The following is a 20,483-nucleotide window of genomic DNA, read 5'->3' as shown; positions in this document are numbered from 1 at the left end:
CAGCTTCAATTCATTAAACATCAAATATGCTCAACAACCTCGAAGATTCAATGGTTTGAAAGAAATGACATTCAATGAAAGGTGATTCATTTCCACTCGGAGGCCTCGCCAACGCTCACCAATCATCACTTCAAAACCGATTACCATTATTGTTCTCTGACAGCATATTTCCAAAGTCAATTGAAAAAGCGTTCTTAAAACAAATGATTAGAATTTAGAGTCAGTGTGTTGGTAAAAGAGTTAAAACAATTGCTGTTTTAGGCAACTCAGTGTGTGCTTGGTTACGCTCGTCAACGTCAACGACTACACTATAAAAATTATAAGCCGCTGTTCAGATATATGGGATTTAAGCTTTGTCTGGAATTATATAGTGAGATAATCTGGTAGCTACTACAACTATTTACTACGAACGAAATATGATTGGGAAGATGTGAAATATCTCAAGTCAGATGGACGTCTGTGTCTCAATACGCACAATCATTTTGCAAATGGACTTCAATTTACTTCTCTAGTAGTTATATTAGTATTCGTATTGTAATAGTTAAGCAATTGTTCAAAATAAGAAAACATGCAACTTTATGGACAATGTCTTCTGGTTTATTGTATTTAGCGACGTTTCGATGTAGATTCTTACACCGTTATCAAGCGGAAGCTTGATGTTATCGTTAAAGTTGAATGTTTTCTTATTTACTAATCAAATTCTAGAATGGCAATCGATTGTTCAAAAGGGTAAATATTCATACGAGGATCAAAGCTGGAAAACGGCTCGTCACTGAGATTGGTAACATGATTGTCTAGACATCGATCTCCAACAGTTTGCCTTCCTGCACGTACATGGGAGTATGCCCTCGTTCTGTTTCCCTGGACGTATTGCTTGTACTGTGAGAACTGTCTTGCGTCAAATTGTGTGCATGTTTGAATTGTGCAGAGTGCAGTAGTAAGATTCTGTAAGTAATATGTTTTGCGTGTAACTTTGTGTGATGAGTCTTGCGTCATGTGAATTATGTAAACATAAAACGTTAAAGCCGTAGAAAAATCAGTCTCGATTATCTGCCAAAACAGATTTCAATGGGCGTAAAAGACAAAACAGTGGATAAAGGTATAGGAATGGATCACGGAAAATCAGTCATGACACCAGGCGTTCGCGAACAGGGCAAGCTTGTATGGCAAAACAAAACAAATGAAGACGGGACAAGAGACAACAAGACAAGAAAAAAGGCGAACACAATACACTAAACATCATGATCATGTCGTCCTAATTCATGACATTTTTTCAACTTGTTTTAGGATAGCAAAGGTACTAATGCAATGCAAATCAGGTTTGCGCACTGCGCATTAATGGAAAGAATATTTCTCTGAAAAACTGTATGTGTCGTTCACCCTCAATATTCTGTCTCGTGAGTACATTCAATAACGTTGCGACACCATCTCATTAAAACCAGATCTAAGTTCTCGCTGCCGCTGAACAAAGATCTGAGGACACCACATTACGGGTCACGTCAGAACGACCTTTCGCGTACTTTGACCGACCACTAAAATGACTAACAAGAAGTCGACATCAGCCAATTAGAAAGCAGCTTTCTCGAGCTTTACGGCACTTGTTTCAACCTGGCGACTTCCATTGCAGACTACGCTTGAAAAATATGTTGACTCAGTTCTCGATTAAAATTTTGAAATCAGAACAAACGAACATTCCCGAATGTCTAATATATGGTTGAGATTGTATGGCAGTCCTTCCCACGTATTGTGCAACGCCTCCTCCGTTCAAATGTTTATCCCACGGAAGCGAAAGATAGACGATGATTTTGACGGAATCAGTCGTACGGGCCGTAAATGTTGTTCGGAATAACCCTTGTTATCATTTTCGAGGTTACATGATTAGAAAACACATTCCGACTGTCACTTTCATGATCTGGTAAGCGACGCTTTGATTGGTTGGATGAAAGGTCGCTCTGACGTGAACCGTAATGGGATGTCCTCAGATCTTTAACGAGAACTAAGATCTGATTTTAATGAGATTGGTTGCGACAGACCTTAATCTCCCAGAGCAATAAAATCCAAGTCTCCCAGCCAAAAAGATTGAATCGATTGACATTTACCTGATGCGTGTATGTAAAGCCACATAAAGTCTGATTAGTATTTTATATTTTTCCTGGAAAGAAGGTTATGGAGGACGATTTTGTAAAACGATAACTGTTTTTGAAGACTGAAAGAAGGGGCTATATACCTTTGGCATATGCTGCCACTTCATCAACTGACTGAATGTCAATAATTCGACACCGATAATTGGTTCATGTCTTTCCTTCTGCTGAAATTTAGTCTTAAGCACACTCCATTATATGACTCTCGTGACCATTGTGCACAAGGTATTCCCAGTATTTGTACAGTACGTTGATTAATCTCTCTCGCAATCTTCATCACGGCGTCAGCATCTCCATCGACGAGTCGCCTGAATGGAAATTGTGTTGTCATCATCCATACTATTGTTTGTCATTACTTAGTAAAGGGTTTATGTTGATCTTACACATATTTGCCAGTCATCTTAGAAAACATAGGTTTGTTGTTGTACGCTGCTGTTAGCAGTATTCCTGATTTATCACGACGAAGGTAATTAATATCGAAAATAGTTATTGGTAAAAAAAAACACACTACTCACAAGTATAAGTGTGAGATTTCAAATTTGAAAACGGTTACATTTTTCGATACAGTCATGATATCTACCAACAAGAATCAACTTGTGATATTGATAATAATGAGTGGTGTGGTTTGAGTTGAAGTTTGTGTTAAGTAGTATATAACTTCAGGGATATTTGAGTTTAACCAATAATGCCCTTTCCCCATTTGAATACGTACCGTATGTGAGTGAATGACTTTGGTTCTGCACTGCGTTCAGTAATATTTCAACAATATAACGATGGAGGACACCAGAAATGTGTTTCGTTTAAAATAATGAGTTTTCGATTTATATAGCGCATCCTCTCCATGTTCTCCCTGCTCAAGAGCACTCAGTCGAATGTTCTGTTGGAAAGTGACTGGAAGCTGCACACATCCACTGGAAGTTCATTTCAAGCATCACCAGCTCTGCTACAGGTTCTGTTTCCATACGTCACCATCTATTATTGGCATGCAGATCGTTATGCCCGTTCAGGTTGGTCAAACCTTGTACGTTCTTGTAAGTAGTGGAGCGAGACCATATATATAGTATTAAGCCACAAACATGACAACTGGTAGGATTTCCGTTGGAATTCCAGGGGAAGAATCTATTTTATACCTAAGACATTTTTTTGTTATGATTGCAGCTATTTGTAGCGTATATGAATGTCATTTAGTAGATATTTGCATTTGGTTATCTCTAATTGCAGCTTTAAATGTCAGTGATGTCAAGTTATCATGTTCACCTTGTGCATGTGCAGTTCAATAATATCAACATCCAACATCGACGCCCGTACTACTTGAATAGTATTGTATGTACCGCATAATACGTAAACATCAATGTGGTTCTTCCTCGTGTGTAGTCATTATAACCACTTATAGAGCCGATCAACATTCAACCAAATGTATCTGATATCAACAGCTGACATTGACGGTCTAGGTATTAGTTTTTTGTCATGGTTTTCGGAAAACAACACCCCGAGAACTGTCTTTGAGTGCATAGTCTTGTACGTTTTCTAGTTAATTATTCCTCCAAATGCTCGTATTGTAATACTATTCTCATTGTACATCACGTTGAAAGGATTAAGACAAGGATGATATGTTGACAACTGTATGTGTAGTATTAGTATGAGGTTCATTGGGAAAAAACATGGGGGTTTTATTATGTGACTTTCACTGTATGTAACTTTTAGCCTGATCACGGAGGAAACGTAGAGGGTCTTCAACCAAGAGTTCTCAGTACTCAGCATTTAATAAAAAGAATGGACTTGTACACTGGAGCCCGACTATACCTATAGTATCTTTACTCATTCTATCTTTCTGTTTTTGACGGTCCAATAAAACGTATGCACTCATATCTCAATCACAAAAGCAAACGTTTTGAAACAGAAAACTACTTGCATACCATCCAATGATGTGCAAATAGAATACATAACGAGCTCCCTTGAGAGAGAGAAAGATTTAGTACTCACAGGAAACTTACACATCAGACTCAAAGCTCAAGCGGCTGACACATGCATGTCCCATTATTTAACCTAAGGCCTCACACACAAGGTATTGTCAATCGCTATTAAATGTCACAGTGTTTAATCTAAGGCCTAACACACACGGTACTGTCAATCACTATTAAATGTCACAGTGTTTAATCTAAGGCCTAACACACACGGTACTGTCAATCACTATTAAATGTCACAGTGTTTAATCTAAGACCTAACACACAAGGTATTGTCAATCGCTATTAAATGTTACAGTGTTTGAGGTAGTTTTAACGAAGGAATGTTTGCAAGATAATATCTTGATTTCCGTTCCCTTCAGTGTACATAAAGTTCACTAATTCATGGCAGAGCTACTCCAGGGATTGGGAATGTAGAGCTGTAATTGCGTCATAATCCACATTGAGGAAGATTTAACGAAGCCGACAGGGGAATATTGACAACCGATGGCCATTATACAAGTATATAAGTCTACTGAATGAAAAAAGAAATAAAAAGTAAATGTTGCCCACACACTCACACATGGAACACGACTTGCCATTATACCATTACCGTACAAAACTACAGTTGAATATTTCTAACATAATGAGGTTGCAAGTATGTCATGGCTTTCATATTTCGGAACGATTTTCTGAGCCACAAATATCCGACTGACTCATACTTAGAGGTGAGTACATTATTGAGACTGCAAGCTGTCAGCATTTCTTTCAATGACATCTATCTCCAACGGATTTGGACAAGGTAACAAACTGCTCTGAATTTTGGCTCCAAAATGAAATTGCATTTTAAAAGCAAAATGTTTTAGGTATACAAATATGACCTGCATACTGATAGGCATGAGGCAATTGACAATTTTCTTTACAATTTACCAAGGGGGCACGGGTGGCCCAATTGTCTAAGGCGCCGCGAATCGCTGTGCAGAGTTGCGTCCCTTGGGCACGCTAGAAACCTATGATTATTGGTTCGACTCCCGGTTCGCCCCGATAATGTTTCTAGGTGTGTCAGCACCATACCCGTGCTCGTGGGTTTCACCGAAGTGGTAAACGTCTGAGACATGTAACAATTCAGGCCTTCCTTCCACATTAAGCTGACACGCCGAGATATAACTGGAATACTGTTTAAAGCTTCGTTAAACCCAACTCACTCACTCACTCACTCACTACAATTTACCAAACGGTCAAAAAGGTCCCGAGAAAACATATCAACACTGATTAGCAAGTTTTACCACAGAACAACATGGAAGGATACTCTATTTTGTTCCAGGTTCAATTCATCAAACATGTGCCTAACAATAATTTGAAACAAATGCAGGTCCATGAAAGAAGATACATTTCCACTCGCGGACCTTATATTGCACGACGTTCGCCAACGGTTACCAGACATCACTTGAAAAACGACTACCATTAGTGTCCTCTTACAGCACATTTCCAAAGTTAATTTAATCCTGTTGTATAGCGGTGTATTTTTATTGTTTGACAATGATTGTAAATGTGTTACATTGTTTCTGGGGCGGTCGGGTAGCCTAAAGGTTGAAGCGTTCGCTCGTCACGCCGAAGACCCGCGTACGATTCCCGACATGGGTACCGGTATAATGTGTGAAGCCCATTTCTGGTGTCCCCCGCCGGGATATTGCTGGAATATTGCTAAAAGCGGCGTAAAACCATACTCAATCATCCAATCAATACATTATTTCTGTTGAGACTCGGTAGATGCTTATTGCGTTGTGTTTGGACATTGATAAGTCGTCAGGAATGTAGTACTATCTAATGTAAGCAGTCGTCAGGAAGTAACTATATGTAGATGTTTGTATGGTGTTAACTTCCGGTCCGGTATACCGCGGACGGTGATAGCGTGTTATAGAAACATTTTATGGAATGTTCTAGTACCGCTAGACTGGTGAGGGCACTGTGTAGAAATTTTCAATAGCTAGTTAGTAGACTGTATAGATAGTGGGACAAGAGCATGTTAACGTATCTCTCAAGCATCGTATCACGTCAAAACCAGCTTTCATGTGAGGATCACACTGAGTCATCATTCCTTATTCCCTGCCCAGCCCATCACGGAAAGTTGACCGCTGTCGCCGCTGGACGAATATATTTTATCACTGACGTTTGTTATGACCATTGTATTTTTGTATTTTAAACTGACCACTGCCATCATATTTTTTACACTGAATTTAAATGTTGTTCTACCACTCTATTGTCTTTTGACGTTGTAATTGCTGTGCAGTAATTTGTCTTGATTTGTAAACCAAGTTAACTCTGAAATACATTTGTTGATTGTATACCACTTGTTGGTTTTTCTTGGTTTCACACTAAGCTCTTTTAGGTACATGTACAAATTTCTGGGTAAACATATTGTTTTAATTTAGGAATCGACACGTAACAATAAACAATCATAACACAAATGATTATGATGTAGAGCCAGTGTGTTGGTAAAAGCAATAGAATAATTGCTGCTTTAGGCAACTCAATGGGTGCTAGGTTACGCTCGTCAACAGGTGAGGTGAAATGGGGTTTAACGTCGCGTCCAAGATTATTGCCCTTATATAGCGACGTGTATGCACGTGTATGTGTGTGTGCGGCTGCTTGTACTAGTCCGGACTGATGCCGATTTATAGTGCTAACCCACTGAGATACAATGCCGCAGTTTAACATGAATACCCCACCAAGACACAGTATTCTGACTCCGAGCCGACAAGTCATTGTTTTAGCCCCTTAATGCCGAGCGCCAGACAGGGCAACAACAAGTACCATCTTTTAACGTCTTTTGGTATGACGCGGCTGGGGATCGAACCCCGAACCTTCCGCTGTCTGGGCGGACGCTCTACCATTAGACCACGGAGGCGGTCCGCTCGTCAACAGGGTTGAACGTTAACGACTATACTATATACATCGCAGGTCGCTAATAAGCTGATGTATGGGGTGTGGAGGCTTTGTGTTGATTGAACTGTGGCAACCAAACCAACTAAAACGGATGTTGAAGGAAAATGTAACGCATCTCCTCCAGCAAGATGAGCGTTTGTGTAAAAATACGCACATTCATTTTTCAAACGGATTTCATATGAAATCTATACTATAGCAGAGGGGCACGGGTCTCCAAGTCACATATTATGGCAGAGGGGCACGGGTCTCCAAGTCATATACAATAGCAGAGGGGCACGGGTCTCCAAGTCTTAACTATAGCAGAGGGGCACGGGCCTCCAAGTCACATACTATAACAGAGGGGCACGGGTCTCCAAGTCACATACTATAACAGAGGGGCACAGGTCTCCAAGTCACATACTATAACAGAGGGGCACAGGTCTCCAAGTCACATACTATAACAGAGGGGCACGGGCCTCCAAGTCACATACAAGAACAGAGGGGCACGGGCCTCCAAGTCACATACTATAACAGAGGGGAACAGGTCTCCAAGTCACATACTATAACAGAGGGGCACGGGTCTCCAAGTCACATACTATAACAGAGGGGCACGGGTCTCCAAGTCACATACTATAGCAGAGGGGCACGGGCCTCCAAGTCACATACTATAGCAGAGGGGAACAGGTCTCCAAGTCACATACTATAACAGAGGGGCACGGGTCTCCAAGTCACATACTATAACAGAGGGGCACGGGTCTCCAAGTCACATACTATAGCAGAGGGGCACGGGCCTCCAAGTCACATACTATAGCAGAGGGGCACAGGTCTCCAAGTCAAATACTATAACAGAGGGGCACGGGTCTCCAAGTCACATACTATAGCAGAGGGGCACAGGTCTCCAAGTTACATACTGTAACAGAGGGGCACGGGTCTCCAAGTCACATACTAAAACAGAGGGGCACGGGTCTCCAAGTCACACACTATAGCAGAGGGGCACGGGTCTCCAAGTCACATACTATAGCAGAGGGGCACGGGTCTCCAAGTCACAAACTAAAACAGAGGGGCACGGGTCTCCAAGTCATATACTATAGTAGAGGGGCACGGGTCTCCAAATCATATACTGTAGTAGAGGGGCACTGGTCTCCAAGTCATATACTATAGCAGAGGGGCACGGGTCTCCAAGTCATATATTATAGTAGAGGGACACGGGTCTCCAAGTCATATATTATAGCAGAGGGACACGGGTCTCCAAGTCATATATTATAGCAGAGGGACACGGGTCTCCAAGTCATATATTATTGTAGAGGGACACGGGTCTCCAAGTCATATACTATGGTAGAGGGACACGGGTCTCCAAGTCAGATACTATAGTAGAGGGACACGGGTCTCCAAGTCACACACTATAGCAGAGCGTGCAAGAAACCTATGATCGTGGTTTCGAGGTCCACCTTAGCCTTGATAATGATTCTCGGTTTGTCGGCACTATACCCGAGCGCGTGGGTTGCTCTAAAGAGATACACGTCTAAGATATACATTGTACATCACTTCGGGCTTTCCTCCCACATCAAGCTGACGCATCGTAGTATAACGAAACTACTAATTATAGCGACGTTAAACTACTCACTCACTCACTCAGTCACTCAGTCACTCACTCACTCACTCACTCACTCACTCACTCACTCACTCACTCACACACTCATTCACTCACTCACTCACTCACTCACTCACTCACTCACTCACCACTGGTTGTCATAACATTGCCATGGAAAAAAACCCACATAAGAATACGTTTGAAATGGGTTTTATATAGCGAAGCCATTTTTCGGTCGTGTGTCTTGTGGAAAATCTACTGTTCATAATTGAAACTGCAAACTGTAGTTATTCTTTTCAATGAAACCTGTCTCACGAGTTTAGGGGGCATAACATACAGCTCGGAATATTGGCGCCGAAATGAAACAGCGTTTTGAATACAAAATAAAATTGCACGCTGTATGTTTTTAGATGAGGTTTCCAAATATGCGATGCATACTGATAGGCGGGAGGAAATTGCCAATATTTTGTACACAAAGGGCCATAGAATATAAAATGAACACTGGTTAGTAGGATCTACCACAGAAGAACTTGGAAGGATAATCGATTTTGTTTCAAGCTCAGTTCGTTAAAAATCAAATGTGCTCAACAACAACAAAGGTTCAATAATTTGAAACAAACGCAGTTCCATGAGAGGTGATTCATTTCCACTCGGGGTCCTTATATTACATTGCACGACGTTCGCAAAGGCTCACCAATCATCACTTCAAAAACGATTACGATTATTGTCTCCTAACAGCATATTTCAAACATCAATTTAATATTAAAACACCCTTAAAACAAATTATTAGAATTTAGAGCCAATGTGTTAAAAGAGATAAAACAAGTGTTGCTCCAATGCAACTCAATAACAGTGTTACGCTCGTCAACAGAGTGGAATGTTAACGGCTACCCTATATACATTGCAGGGCCATAATCAGCTGGTGTGTAGGATGTAGGCTTTGTCTGGATTACATAGTGTCCAGGGGGTTGGATAGACGTTTTTGTCACAATACGCGTAATCATTTTTCAAATTGACTTCAGATTACTTTCTGGTAGTTGTATTTTTAATAATAGTTGAGCGATTGTTCAAAGGGAAAAACAGATTTGACGATCAAAACGGCACGTCACCGAGATTGATACCACGGGTTAACATCGATCTCCAACAGCTGGTCCTACTGCACGGTATAATGCCGTCGTTCACTTACACCGCGACAAATATCCACCAAACAATATCAGCTGTATTTCCCTGGATGTACGTATTGTTTGTGTTTTGGGTGTATTGTGTGAGCTGTGAGAACTTTTTTGCGTTAGATTGTGTGCATGTTTTTATGTGTTCAGCGTGTAGAATGTCAATTCTGTAAGTAAAGATGCAACAAAACAATTTCCAAATCCAATAGAAATCTCTGCATAAACCAGAGTTGATTGTACGTTTCCGACCAATATCATGAGCTTGTGTTTATGAACACCAGGTGTTCGCGAAAAGGTGAGCGTATCCTGCCCCACCGGTGGCACCCGTCACAAACACATGCAAAGGCAAGTCAATTGTTTACCTAAAAACAACATGGGTAATGTTGTAATCATGATGAAACATATTCTGAATAAGTGTATTATGACGTTCTTTGAAACCTTTTAGAAAGAGCATGCTCAATTGTATCTCAACAGTTGTGAAATTTAAACACCAAAGGTTGGAGTTACTGGAATATTGCTCAACCTGAAGAGGAGTTGACAATTGGAGTGTTGAAGTCATCCCTCTTGTCACAGAGTCTTGTAGGTAACATGTGTAGCGTGTCGCAGTGTGTGGTGTGTCATTTGGCATGTGTCATGTGCCATACGTCATGTGAATAATGTAAATATAAAACGGTTACGCCAGAGAATAACCTGTCTCGACTATCTGCCGACACAGATTCCTTTGGGCGTACCAGGCAAAACAGTGGTGAAAAATATATGAATCGAATCAATGCTGACGCCAGGTTTTCGCGAACAAGACTGAGTGTAATGTTAGATGTACGGCACGACTTTGTGAAGTGTCTGGTGTCGTGGGGGGAGGCGGGACGGGTGGCCCAGTCGTCTAAGGCGCCGCAATTCCCTGTGCAGACTTTCTTCCCTTGGGCACGCCAGACACCTATGATTGTGGATTCGAATCCCGGTTCGCCCCGATTATGTTTCTAGGTTTGTCAGCACCATACCCGTGCTCGTGGGTTTCACCGAAGTGGTAAACGTCTGAGACAACTTCGGGCTTTCCTCCCACATAAAGCTGACACGCCGTGATATAACTGGAATACTGTTAAAATCTTCGTTAAACCCAACTCACTCATCCTAAAATTGTGAGGACCCTGATGGGGTAATGTCTAGATACAACAAACACACCCATGTAGATCTGGGGTTGTGATAATTCCCCAGCAACATATGCTTGTCATACAGGGAGCCGACCAGCTTGTACTAGTCCGGACTGATGCCGATTTATAGTGCTATCCCGCGGAGATACCATGCCGCAGTTTAACATGAATACCCCACTCAGACACAGTATACTAACTCCGAGCCGACCAGTCCTTGTTTTAGCCCCTTTATGCCGACCGCCAGACAGGATAACAACAAAGACCATAATTTAACGTCTTTTGGTAATGAGGCGGTCAGTCGACCTCTGAAAGCCAGGGTAACAACAAGTAACATTTCTTTACGTCAATTGGCATGGCGTGGCCAGGGGAGCGAACCACTGATCTCCCACTCTCCGGGTGCACGCTCTACCACTCGACCATGGAGGCGGTCAATCGACCTCTGAAAGCCAGGGTAACAACAAGTAACATGTCTTTACGTCAATTGGCATGGCGTGGCCAGGGGAGCGAACCACTGATCTACCACGTGCACGCTCTATCCAGTACACCATGAAGGCGATCTAGCGGCATGTAGGAGAGAGAATGTACACGAATCTTGCAAACATGCAGAATTATTTATTACACATAACATACTTATCACATAACAATTAACTTAATTGAATAATACTTCACTAGAATCTTAAGTTGTCCATTGAACAATTAAAACCCTTGTTTAAGCAATGGCTCTTTAACCAGTGATCGCAGAACAGTGGCAACACTGGAACCGTTCCATTAGTCAGATTTCCCAAAGCATGAGCCATTACTGTCAAGATTGATTTGCCTTCGAAGATCTTCGAGAACGTGAGCCGCCTAATGGATTCCTGGCAATATTTCCACAAGAAAATACTCACTTTCTAAAACTAAGTTAGAAACGTATTCTACATTGCATGCCAAGTCAAAATAGAATCAGGTACATTTGTCGTTATGTTGGCCATATATATGGACACAGGCGATATATGAACAGAGGACTGTTAAAATTCATTTTAATTGGATAGAAAAATAGAAAGTGTCAGTCCCTCTCCAAGACAGTGAAATATGGACACTGCCACAGTAAATCTTTTGTCTCATTGGATGTGAACAGAAACCTGACATGAGAGGTTCTTGATCCTGCTGGAAACCAACTGCCAGTCAGCAAGAATCCGAGCAGCACTTTGTCATATCTAATGTTACTCTGACACTGGGGGGTTTGGAATGTTAATATGTAATTGAGACAAACATTCGCGAGGAATTCGGTCAAGTCATTTCAGAAACAGTAATATGATGTATGATGTATTGCAAGATAGCAAGATACTATCATAATTGTAAATGTCATTTACATAACACAAGTAAAAGTATGTCTCATCGACATATGTGTACCACCCTCGTGAAGATCCAGGTTTAAACTCGTCTTTAGCACAAACCCTCGCTTGTTTTCCCCTATGGAGATCCAGGTTTAAACTCGTCTTTAGAACAACCCTCGCTTGTCTTCCCCTATGGAGATCCGGGTTTAAACTCGTCTTTAGCACAACCCTCGGTTGTCTTCCCCTATGGAGATCCAGGTTTAAACTCGTCTTTAGCACAACCCTCGCTTGTCTTCCCCTATGGAGATCCAGGTTTAAACTCGTCTTTAGCACAACCCTTCCTTGTCTCCTCTATGGAGATCCAGGTTTAAACTCGTCTTTAGCACAACCCTCGCTCGTCTTCCCCTATGGAGATCCAGGTTAAAACACGTCTTTAGCACAACCCTTACTTGTCTCCTCTATGGAGATCAAGGTTTAAACTCGTCTTTAGCACAACCCTCGCTTGTCTTGCCCTATGGAGATCCAGGTTTAAACTCGTCTTTAGCACAACCCTCGCTTGTCTTCCCCTATGGAGATCCAGGTTAAAACTCGTCTTTAGCACAACCCTTACTTGTCTCCTCTATGGAGATCCAGGTTTAAACTCGTCTTTAGCACATCCCTCGCTTGTCTTCCCTTATGGAGATCCAGGTTTAAACTCGTCTTTAGAACAACCCTTACGTGTCTCCCCTATGAAGAACAAGATGTGAACTGGTCTTCAGCAACCCGTGCTTGTCGTAAGACGACTAACGATTGGGAGGTCAGGCTCGGCGACTTGGTTGACACATGTCATCGTATCCTAAATGCGTACGTCAAAGCTCATGCTGTCAATCACCGGATTGTGATCAATTATTTACAGACCACCGTCATATAGATGGAATATTGCTGAGAGAGGCTTTACACAACAAACAACCTGTACCAAGTGAGTTACGTGGGTGACGGGAGCTATTGACTTAAAGCTATATTGTATAACCCACGTGGTGAAGAGGTACTAAATTTGATCTCGTTTTATTCGTTTTGTTTGGATAAAATGACCTCGATGTGGAAATCGTGCTGGAACTAATTTTCATTCATAAACGACACCTCATCGAGCACGCTGTGAGTGAGTGAGTATGGTTTTACGCCGCTTTTAGCAATATTCCAGCAATATCACGGCGGGGGACACCAGAAATGGGCTTCACAAATTGTACCCATGTCGGGATTCGAACCCGGGTCTTCGGCGTGAGAACGAACGCTTTAACCACTAGGCTACCCGACCGCCCCCCGAGCACGTTGTGATATAACTGAGGCAGCGTTCTCAGGGAAGTTAAATCAAACTCGATCCTTCACTCAGACACATCATCCAGATTTACACATTATCGAAGTAAAACAAGGATGGGGCGCCCTTCGGTTGCGCTACGGATTCAAAACGAATTAAATCTTAACTGAGATCAACTGTACACGCAAGATACAATTGAGCAATATCTAGTTGCTAAGTACAGATCGAGAGATCGAGAAGTCTGGGTCAAGGTCTACGGTAATGGACCAACCACTTTCAATTTGATATAATGTAACTGATCCAGTATCACGAAATGAACCAAGTTCTCATTTTAAATGCTATCTGGACCTACTCTGGCGCCTCGGGTTGGCCATCAGTGTCCCCAACGCATATTTTACTTTAAGAAAGTGTTAATGAAAGTGGTCATGTTCGCTCTTCAGTATGGGGCGGTGCGATTACTTAGTACCTTATACTCAAATCATGACGTGAACACATGGACGGCGTATCATAGATAAACACCTATATGTAAAGGGGTCCGAAAGAAATGGAGCGTGCCAGTGACAGTGAAGGGGCGGTCGGGTAGCCTAGTGGTTAAAGCCATCCTGTCACGCCGAAGACCCGGGTTCGATTCCCGACATGGGTACAGTGTACAAGGTAGTGTGCAAGGTAGTGTGGGAGGTGGGGTATGTAAGGTAGTGTGCGAGGTAGTGTACGAGGTAGTATGCGAGCTAGTGTACGGATAGTGGTGACGTTGTGTGGTAGGTGGGGTATGTAAGGTAGTGTACGAGGTAGTATGCAAGCTAGTGTACGAGGTACATGTAGTGTGCGAGGTAGTGTACGAGGTAGTGTACGAGGTAGTGTGGCAGGTGGGGTATGTAAGGTAGTGTACGAGGTAGTGTACGAGGTAGTGTACAAGGTAGTATGCGAGCTAGTGTACGGATAGTGGTGACGTTGTGTGGTAGGTGGGGTATGTAAGGTAGTGTACGAGGTAGTATGCAAGCTAGTGTACGAGGTACATGTAGTGTGCGAGGTAGTGTACGAGGTAGTGTACGAGGTAGTGTGGCAGCTGGGGTCTGTAAGGTAGTGTACGAGGTAGAGTACGAGGAAGTGTGCGAGGTAGTGGTGACGTAGTGTGCGAGATAGTGTACGAGTGAGTGTGCGAGGTAGTGGTGAGGTTGTGTGCGAGGTAGTGCACGAGGTAGTGTACGAGGTAGTGTGGGAGGTAGTGGTGAGGTAGTGTAAGAGGTAGTGGTGAGGTAGTCTGGCAGGTGGGGTATGTAAGGTAGTGTACGAGGTAGTATTCGAGGTAGTGTGCGAGGAAGTGTGCGAGGTAGTGTACAAGGTAGTGTGCGAGGTAGTGTACGAGGTAGTGTACCAGGTAGTGTGCGCGATAGTGTGCAAGGTAGTGTATGAGGTTGTGTACGAGGTAGTGTGCGAGGTAGTGGTGAGGTAGTGTGCGAGGTAGTGGTGAGGTAGTGTGGGAGGTAGTGTGGGAGGTAGTGTACGAGGTAGTGGTGAGACAGAGGACGAGGTATTGTGCCAGATAGTGTGCGAGATAGTGTGCAAGGTAGTGTACGAGGTTGCGTGCGAGGTAGTGTACGTGGTAGTGTACGAGGTAGTGGTGAGGTAGTGTACGATGTAGTGTACGAGGTAGTGTGCGAGATAGTGTACGAGGTAGTGTGTGAGGTAGTGTACGAAGTAGTGGAGAGGTTGTGTGGCAGGTGGGGTATGTAAGGTAGTGTACGAGGTAGTGTGCGAGGTAGTGTACGAGGTAGTGTACGAGGTAGTGTACTAGGTAGTGTACGAAGTAGTGTACGAGGTAGTGTGCGAGGTAGTGTACGAGGTAGTGTGCGAGGTAGTGTGCGAGGTAGTGTACGAGGTAGTGTACGAGGTAGTGTACGAGGTAGTGTGCGAGGTAGTGTACGAGATAGTGTACGAGGTAGTGTGCGAGGTAGTGTACGAGGTAGTGTGCGAGGTAGTGTACGAGATAGTGTACGAGGTAGTGTGCGAGGTAGTGTACGAGGTAGTGTGCGAGGTAGTGTACGAGGTAGTGGAGAGGTTGTGTGGCAGGTGGGGTATGTAAGGTAGTGTACTAGGTAGTGTACGAAGTAGTGTACGAGGTTGTGTGCGAGGTAGTGTACGAGGTAGTGTACGTGGTAGTGGTGAGGTAGTGTACGAGGTAGTGGAGAGGTTGTGTGGCAGGTGGGGTATGTAAGGTAGTGTACGAGGTAGTGTGCGAGGTAGTGTACGAGGTAGTGTACTAGGTAGTGTACGAGGTAGTGTACGAGGTAGTGTACGAGGTAGTGTACGAGGTAGTGTACTAGGTAGTGTACGAAGTAGTGTACGAGGTAGTGTGCGAGGTAGTGTGCGAGGTAGTGTACGAGGTAGTGTGCGAGGTAGTGTACGAGATAGTGTACGAGGTAGTGTGCGAGGTAGTGTACGAGGTAGTGTGCGAGGTAGTGTACGAGGTAGTGGAGAGGTTGTGTGGCAGGTGGGGTATGTAAGGTAGTGTACTAGGTAGTGTACGAAGTAGTGTACGAGGTTGTGTGCGAGGTAGTGTACGAGGTAGTGTACGTGGTAGTGGTGAGGTAGTGTACGATGTAGTGTACGAGGTAGTGTGCGAGATAGTGTACGAGGTAGTGTGTGAGGTAGTGTACGAGGTAGTGGAGAGGTTGTGTGGCAGGTGGGGTATGTAAGGTAGTGTGCGAGGTCGTGTACGAGGTAGTGTGCGAGGTAGTGTACGAGGTAGTGTACAAGGTAGTGTGCGAGGTCGTGTACGAGGTAGTGGTGAGCTAGTATTTACTGTTCTCATCTGTGCTCTGGAACGGTCTGATTCATTGAATCAGCAGTCTTGTAACGTTATGTAAGGTACCCTTGTTACAGGTGAGAGACCAGTACAAAGAAGCCAAGTACATATTAACAGTAATCGCCTTTGGAACAAAACAGAGGAAGACCATAATTTCCAATCAGCATAGCTTTAAAAAGTTGAAGTTCTGTATCGATCACAGTAGCTGTTCAGTCCCTGCTTCTGCTTAATGTATCATATATTCCCTCAAGCCAATGCCATTTGCCAGGAAAGTGCGTCATATCTGAAAGAAAATACAATGTAATTCATGATAGATACTGCGAGCTGTCAAGCCTTATTCCGAGCAACTGTGTCCCCGAAGACCTCAGGTGAAGAAACAAACGACTCTTGTTACTGGAGCAGCAGGCTTTTGAATACAGAATAATATCAAGCTGAATGTTTTATTATTTGGAATCACCTATTTTGGCTGCATATTGATAAAGGGTAGATAGCTGACAATACATCTGACAAACAGATGAAGACTAATTATGTTATATATTTGAACCCGATTCTTTTGGAGTCAAAATACGGTAAACATCGAAATTAGCCCTACTACCTGAACGTTTCAAATTGAAAATGCAAATTTACGAAACATGTTTTATCTCAACGACGGTTTCTTTTGTCATCATCTTTTGTGTTCGTGTGGTTGTGTAGTAGTGTAGGAGGTGTTGGGTGGTGGTGGGTTGAGTGAAGGGTTGCGAGAGTATATTATGTTTTTCTTAGAGTCCTGTGAACTCTAATATGTCTTGCAGGAGAGTATGTGAAGACAGAAAACGGTCACAAGACGTTCCTTCAACATAATGATAGCATCGTCGAAACGTTACAATATGAATAGTGCCACAACACTGTAGCTCACCTGGATATGTAGTCAACAGAGTTTAAATAACAAAGAAAGCCAAAGAACGAAAATTCCTGCCATTATTCAGTTTAATTTTTAAATATTTTCTGCACAAACACTCAACCCTAAAACTAATGTTTTAGGAACTGAACAAAATATCATATGATAAAGTTCAGCTCCCTCAATCTGGATATTTCAGACAAAAAATTAAAATCATGGTCATTCAAGGAATGGCCATAAATAGCTTGGTTCAGTGTGACTGTCGAACCTCTTGACCAAATTGGGATGTCATTGTTGGTAGGAACAAGTATTCGAAGTTTCAGCATAATTGGCTCAGTGGTTTCTGAGGAACTTATGTTTACGACCGACAAACAGGCCACGTCGTAAACCCACTCGATCCTCAATCAGGTGAGCTACAACGTGATACCCGTTCCGATAGAGGTGAATGAGTTGTATTGACATATCTGCAGAAGGACATAATTTGTACAAACTCTCACATATGCTATTTGATGGCATCCCCATGGGAAATAACGCCAGATGGTTTCCACAGAACTAGACGAAACCGTTCTGGTGATACACGATACACTAATTAAGACGTTCCATTGTGCTAAGGTGAATTATATACGAGGCTACATTATATCGTCTTTGCATGTAACAAAAGTGTTCATATAATAATAAGGATAGTTGCATAGTTGCGTCCTTTTGGCACGCCACGAACCTATGACTATGGATTCGGATCCCGATTCGCCTAGATTATGTTTCTAGGTTTGTCAGCACCATACCCGTGCTCGTTGGCTTTCACCAAAGTGGTAAACGTCTGAGACCTGCATCACTTCGGGCTTTCCTCCCACATGAAGCTGACACGCCGTGATATGACTTGAATAATGTTCAACGCGGCGTTAAAACCCAACTCACTCTCTCACATAATACTATGATAATCATATGATTATGATATCAATACTAGGCATTCCAGAAGTAAATGCGACAAAAAATGTTTACATTTGTGTCGCCCAGTAACATAACGATTGCACATTTGGTAAATTTTGACTACATCATCATATGATGGCGCGGTGCAATTGGGCCAAGTGTTTTGTGTGTTCTTTCTAAATGTTACAACATTGGCGTACAAAATGGGGTGACATATCACCCACGTCAATGTCATGCAACTCACTGGCCTGCTTGAGGGAGCTGCGAAAACGTTGTTGTGTACTGGTCCTCTTTACTAACCGTCATTAACTGGTCGAATCATGCTTTTATAACATTCTACTAAAATTATGAAGAGGTCGAGTTGAACTCCTCGACCGCCGTCTTTAATTATAAAAATAAGTAAAACGGTCGGGATCGTAACGATGACGTTATAAACTGCAACTCTTGACAGTTATGATGAGTAAGGATAAGAATTTATGGATGAACAACTTCTTTATTACAATTACAGAGTAGATTTGCCTCCTACGTGTATATATACTTGTCAACTACACTCTGTAAATCACTTGCTTGATAACGGTGTTAGAACCTACACCGAAACGTCGCTCTTAATTGTAATAAAGAAATTGTTCATCCATAAATTCTTATCCTTACTTAGTACTCCAACTTCTAAATGCCCATCAAGTTATGATGAGGATAAATAAATGTAAATTGTCAGTGCAATAGAATAAGCAGCCTAGATTTTCTGCCGAAACAGATTCCACTTGGCGTAAAGGGCAAATAGCTGAGGAACTTATATGAAAGGATCGCTGAAAATCAGTGAGGACACCAGCTGTTCGCGAAAAGGGTAAGCATGTCCTGCCCTGTCGGTTGCACCGCGAAACATACACTGCACATAAACATGTTAGTATTTATTGCCTGAGGCAGCACAGCAGAACTTCTGCCATGCGGCGGCGGCCTGTAAATAAATCAGACAATCAAGTGATCAATGAACCAGTAATCCCAGTGACACGAGAGTGCCATTACAGATTTTGTTGAAACTAATAAACACGTTACGTTAATTTTAAATTACATCTGCTACGTAGTGCAGAGTGAGTGAGTGAGTATTGTTTAAGGCCGCTTTTCGCAGTATTCCAGCAATATCACGGCGGTGGACACCAGAAATGGGCTTCACAAATTGTAACCATGTCGGGAATCGAACCGGGTGTGACGAGCGAACGCTTTGACCACTAGGCTATCCGACCTCCCCCAAGTTCAGAGGTTTTGCTGCTTCTAAGTGAAGAAAAGCGTAGAGAAACTCCAAGTGATTAAATAAGGTTTAACGTCGTGTTCAAGATTATAACACTTAAATAACGACGTGCATGCACGTGTGTGTGTGTGGCTGCTTGTACTAGTCCGGGCTTATGTCATGTTATATTACTTCTGTTATAGATTAATAATCATAACGTGGATGTAGGGACATGTATCACGTGGGTTATCAATTATCTCCCATGTTAATGTGAGGCATAATGGCTGCTGTACATCAGTATTATCATGAATGATGTCCGCTTTGGTACACGACCCACGGATACACCTCCTAGTTTATTTGCACAAGTTGAATGATCAGCTGCGTTGTGGTCTCGACCTTTGCTACCAGTTGGACAAGTCCCGTTTCACGAACATCTGGCAGTGATTGCGTAGGTCCTTGCATTTGTCAAGTCCATCTTCTATAGATTTCTTACCTTTTTGGTGATAGTGAGGCGATAGTAATAACACTTAGCATTGCCAATTAATTCTATGACCCGTGAAGATCCGGAATAGAATTGATCGTAAGCAACCCATGCTTGTCGTTAGGGGCAACATACGGGATCGGGCGGTCATGCTCTGACTTGGTTGATGCATGTCATCGTATCCCAATTGCGTAGAACGATGATCATGATGTCAATCATTGGATTGTCTGGTGTAGCCTCAATTATTCAAAGACCGTATATGGCTGGAATGTTAATGTGTGCGGCGTTAAACAACAAATAAACAAATTAATTCTATAGAAACCTTTACAAAGTGATCTTGATTAAACTTAAATCAAATTGATTGTACCTAGTAACCAGTCATCTAAGCGTCAATTTGTCATTATCATTAAGAATTTATTAGATGTTGATATTCAGCATACTTATTCCCCGAAGTGTACTTGTGAATAATTTATATAACGACGCTACTTCGGGGATTGAAACATATAAATATGTACGATTCAACATGGAGGAGAAAATCGATAAATTGATGTCAAAATCAATATACGTCAGATATTCCAAACGGCATCCTTACCAGCCGTCATATGATGTTGGCGACCCGTGATGATCCGGGGTAGAATAG

At 42.5% G+C, this 20,483-nt stretch overlaps 1 protein-coding gene across 1 annotated transcript; it reads left to right on the top strand.

Moving 5' to 3' along the window:
• The first annotated feature begins 14,520 nt into the window (after positions 1–14,520).
• LOC125381628 lies at positions 14,521–17,136 on the top strand. Its single transcript, XM_048398724.1, has 5 exons — positions 14,521–14,643; positions 15,323–15,602; positions 15,880–16,023; positions 16,211–16,314; positions 17,125–17,136. Exons 1-5 carry the CDS (start codon positions 14,521–14,523, stop codon positions 17,134–17,136), a joined length of 663 nt encoding a protein of 220 aa, XP_048254681.1.
• The last annotated feature ends 3,347 nt before the right edge of the window (positions 17,137–20,483 follow it).

The sequence above is a fragment of the Haliotis rufescens genome, unplaced genomic scaffold (genome assembly GCF_023055435.1).
Source record: "Haliotis rufescens isolate VD_foot unplaced genomic scaffold, xgHalRufe1.0.p SCAF_19, whole genome shotgun sequence".
In the NCBI taxonomy this organism is placed as follows: domain Eukaryota; kingdom Metazoa; phylum Mollusca; class Gastropoda; order Lepetellida; family Haliotidae; genus Haliotis; species Haliotis rufescens.
Note: the sequence above shows the minus strand (reverse complement) of the source record. Positions and strands in the feature narration are given on the sequence as shown.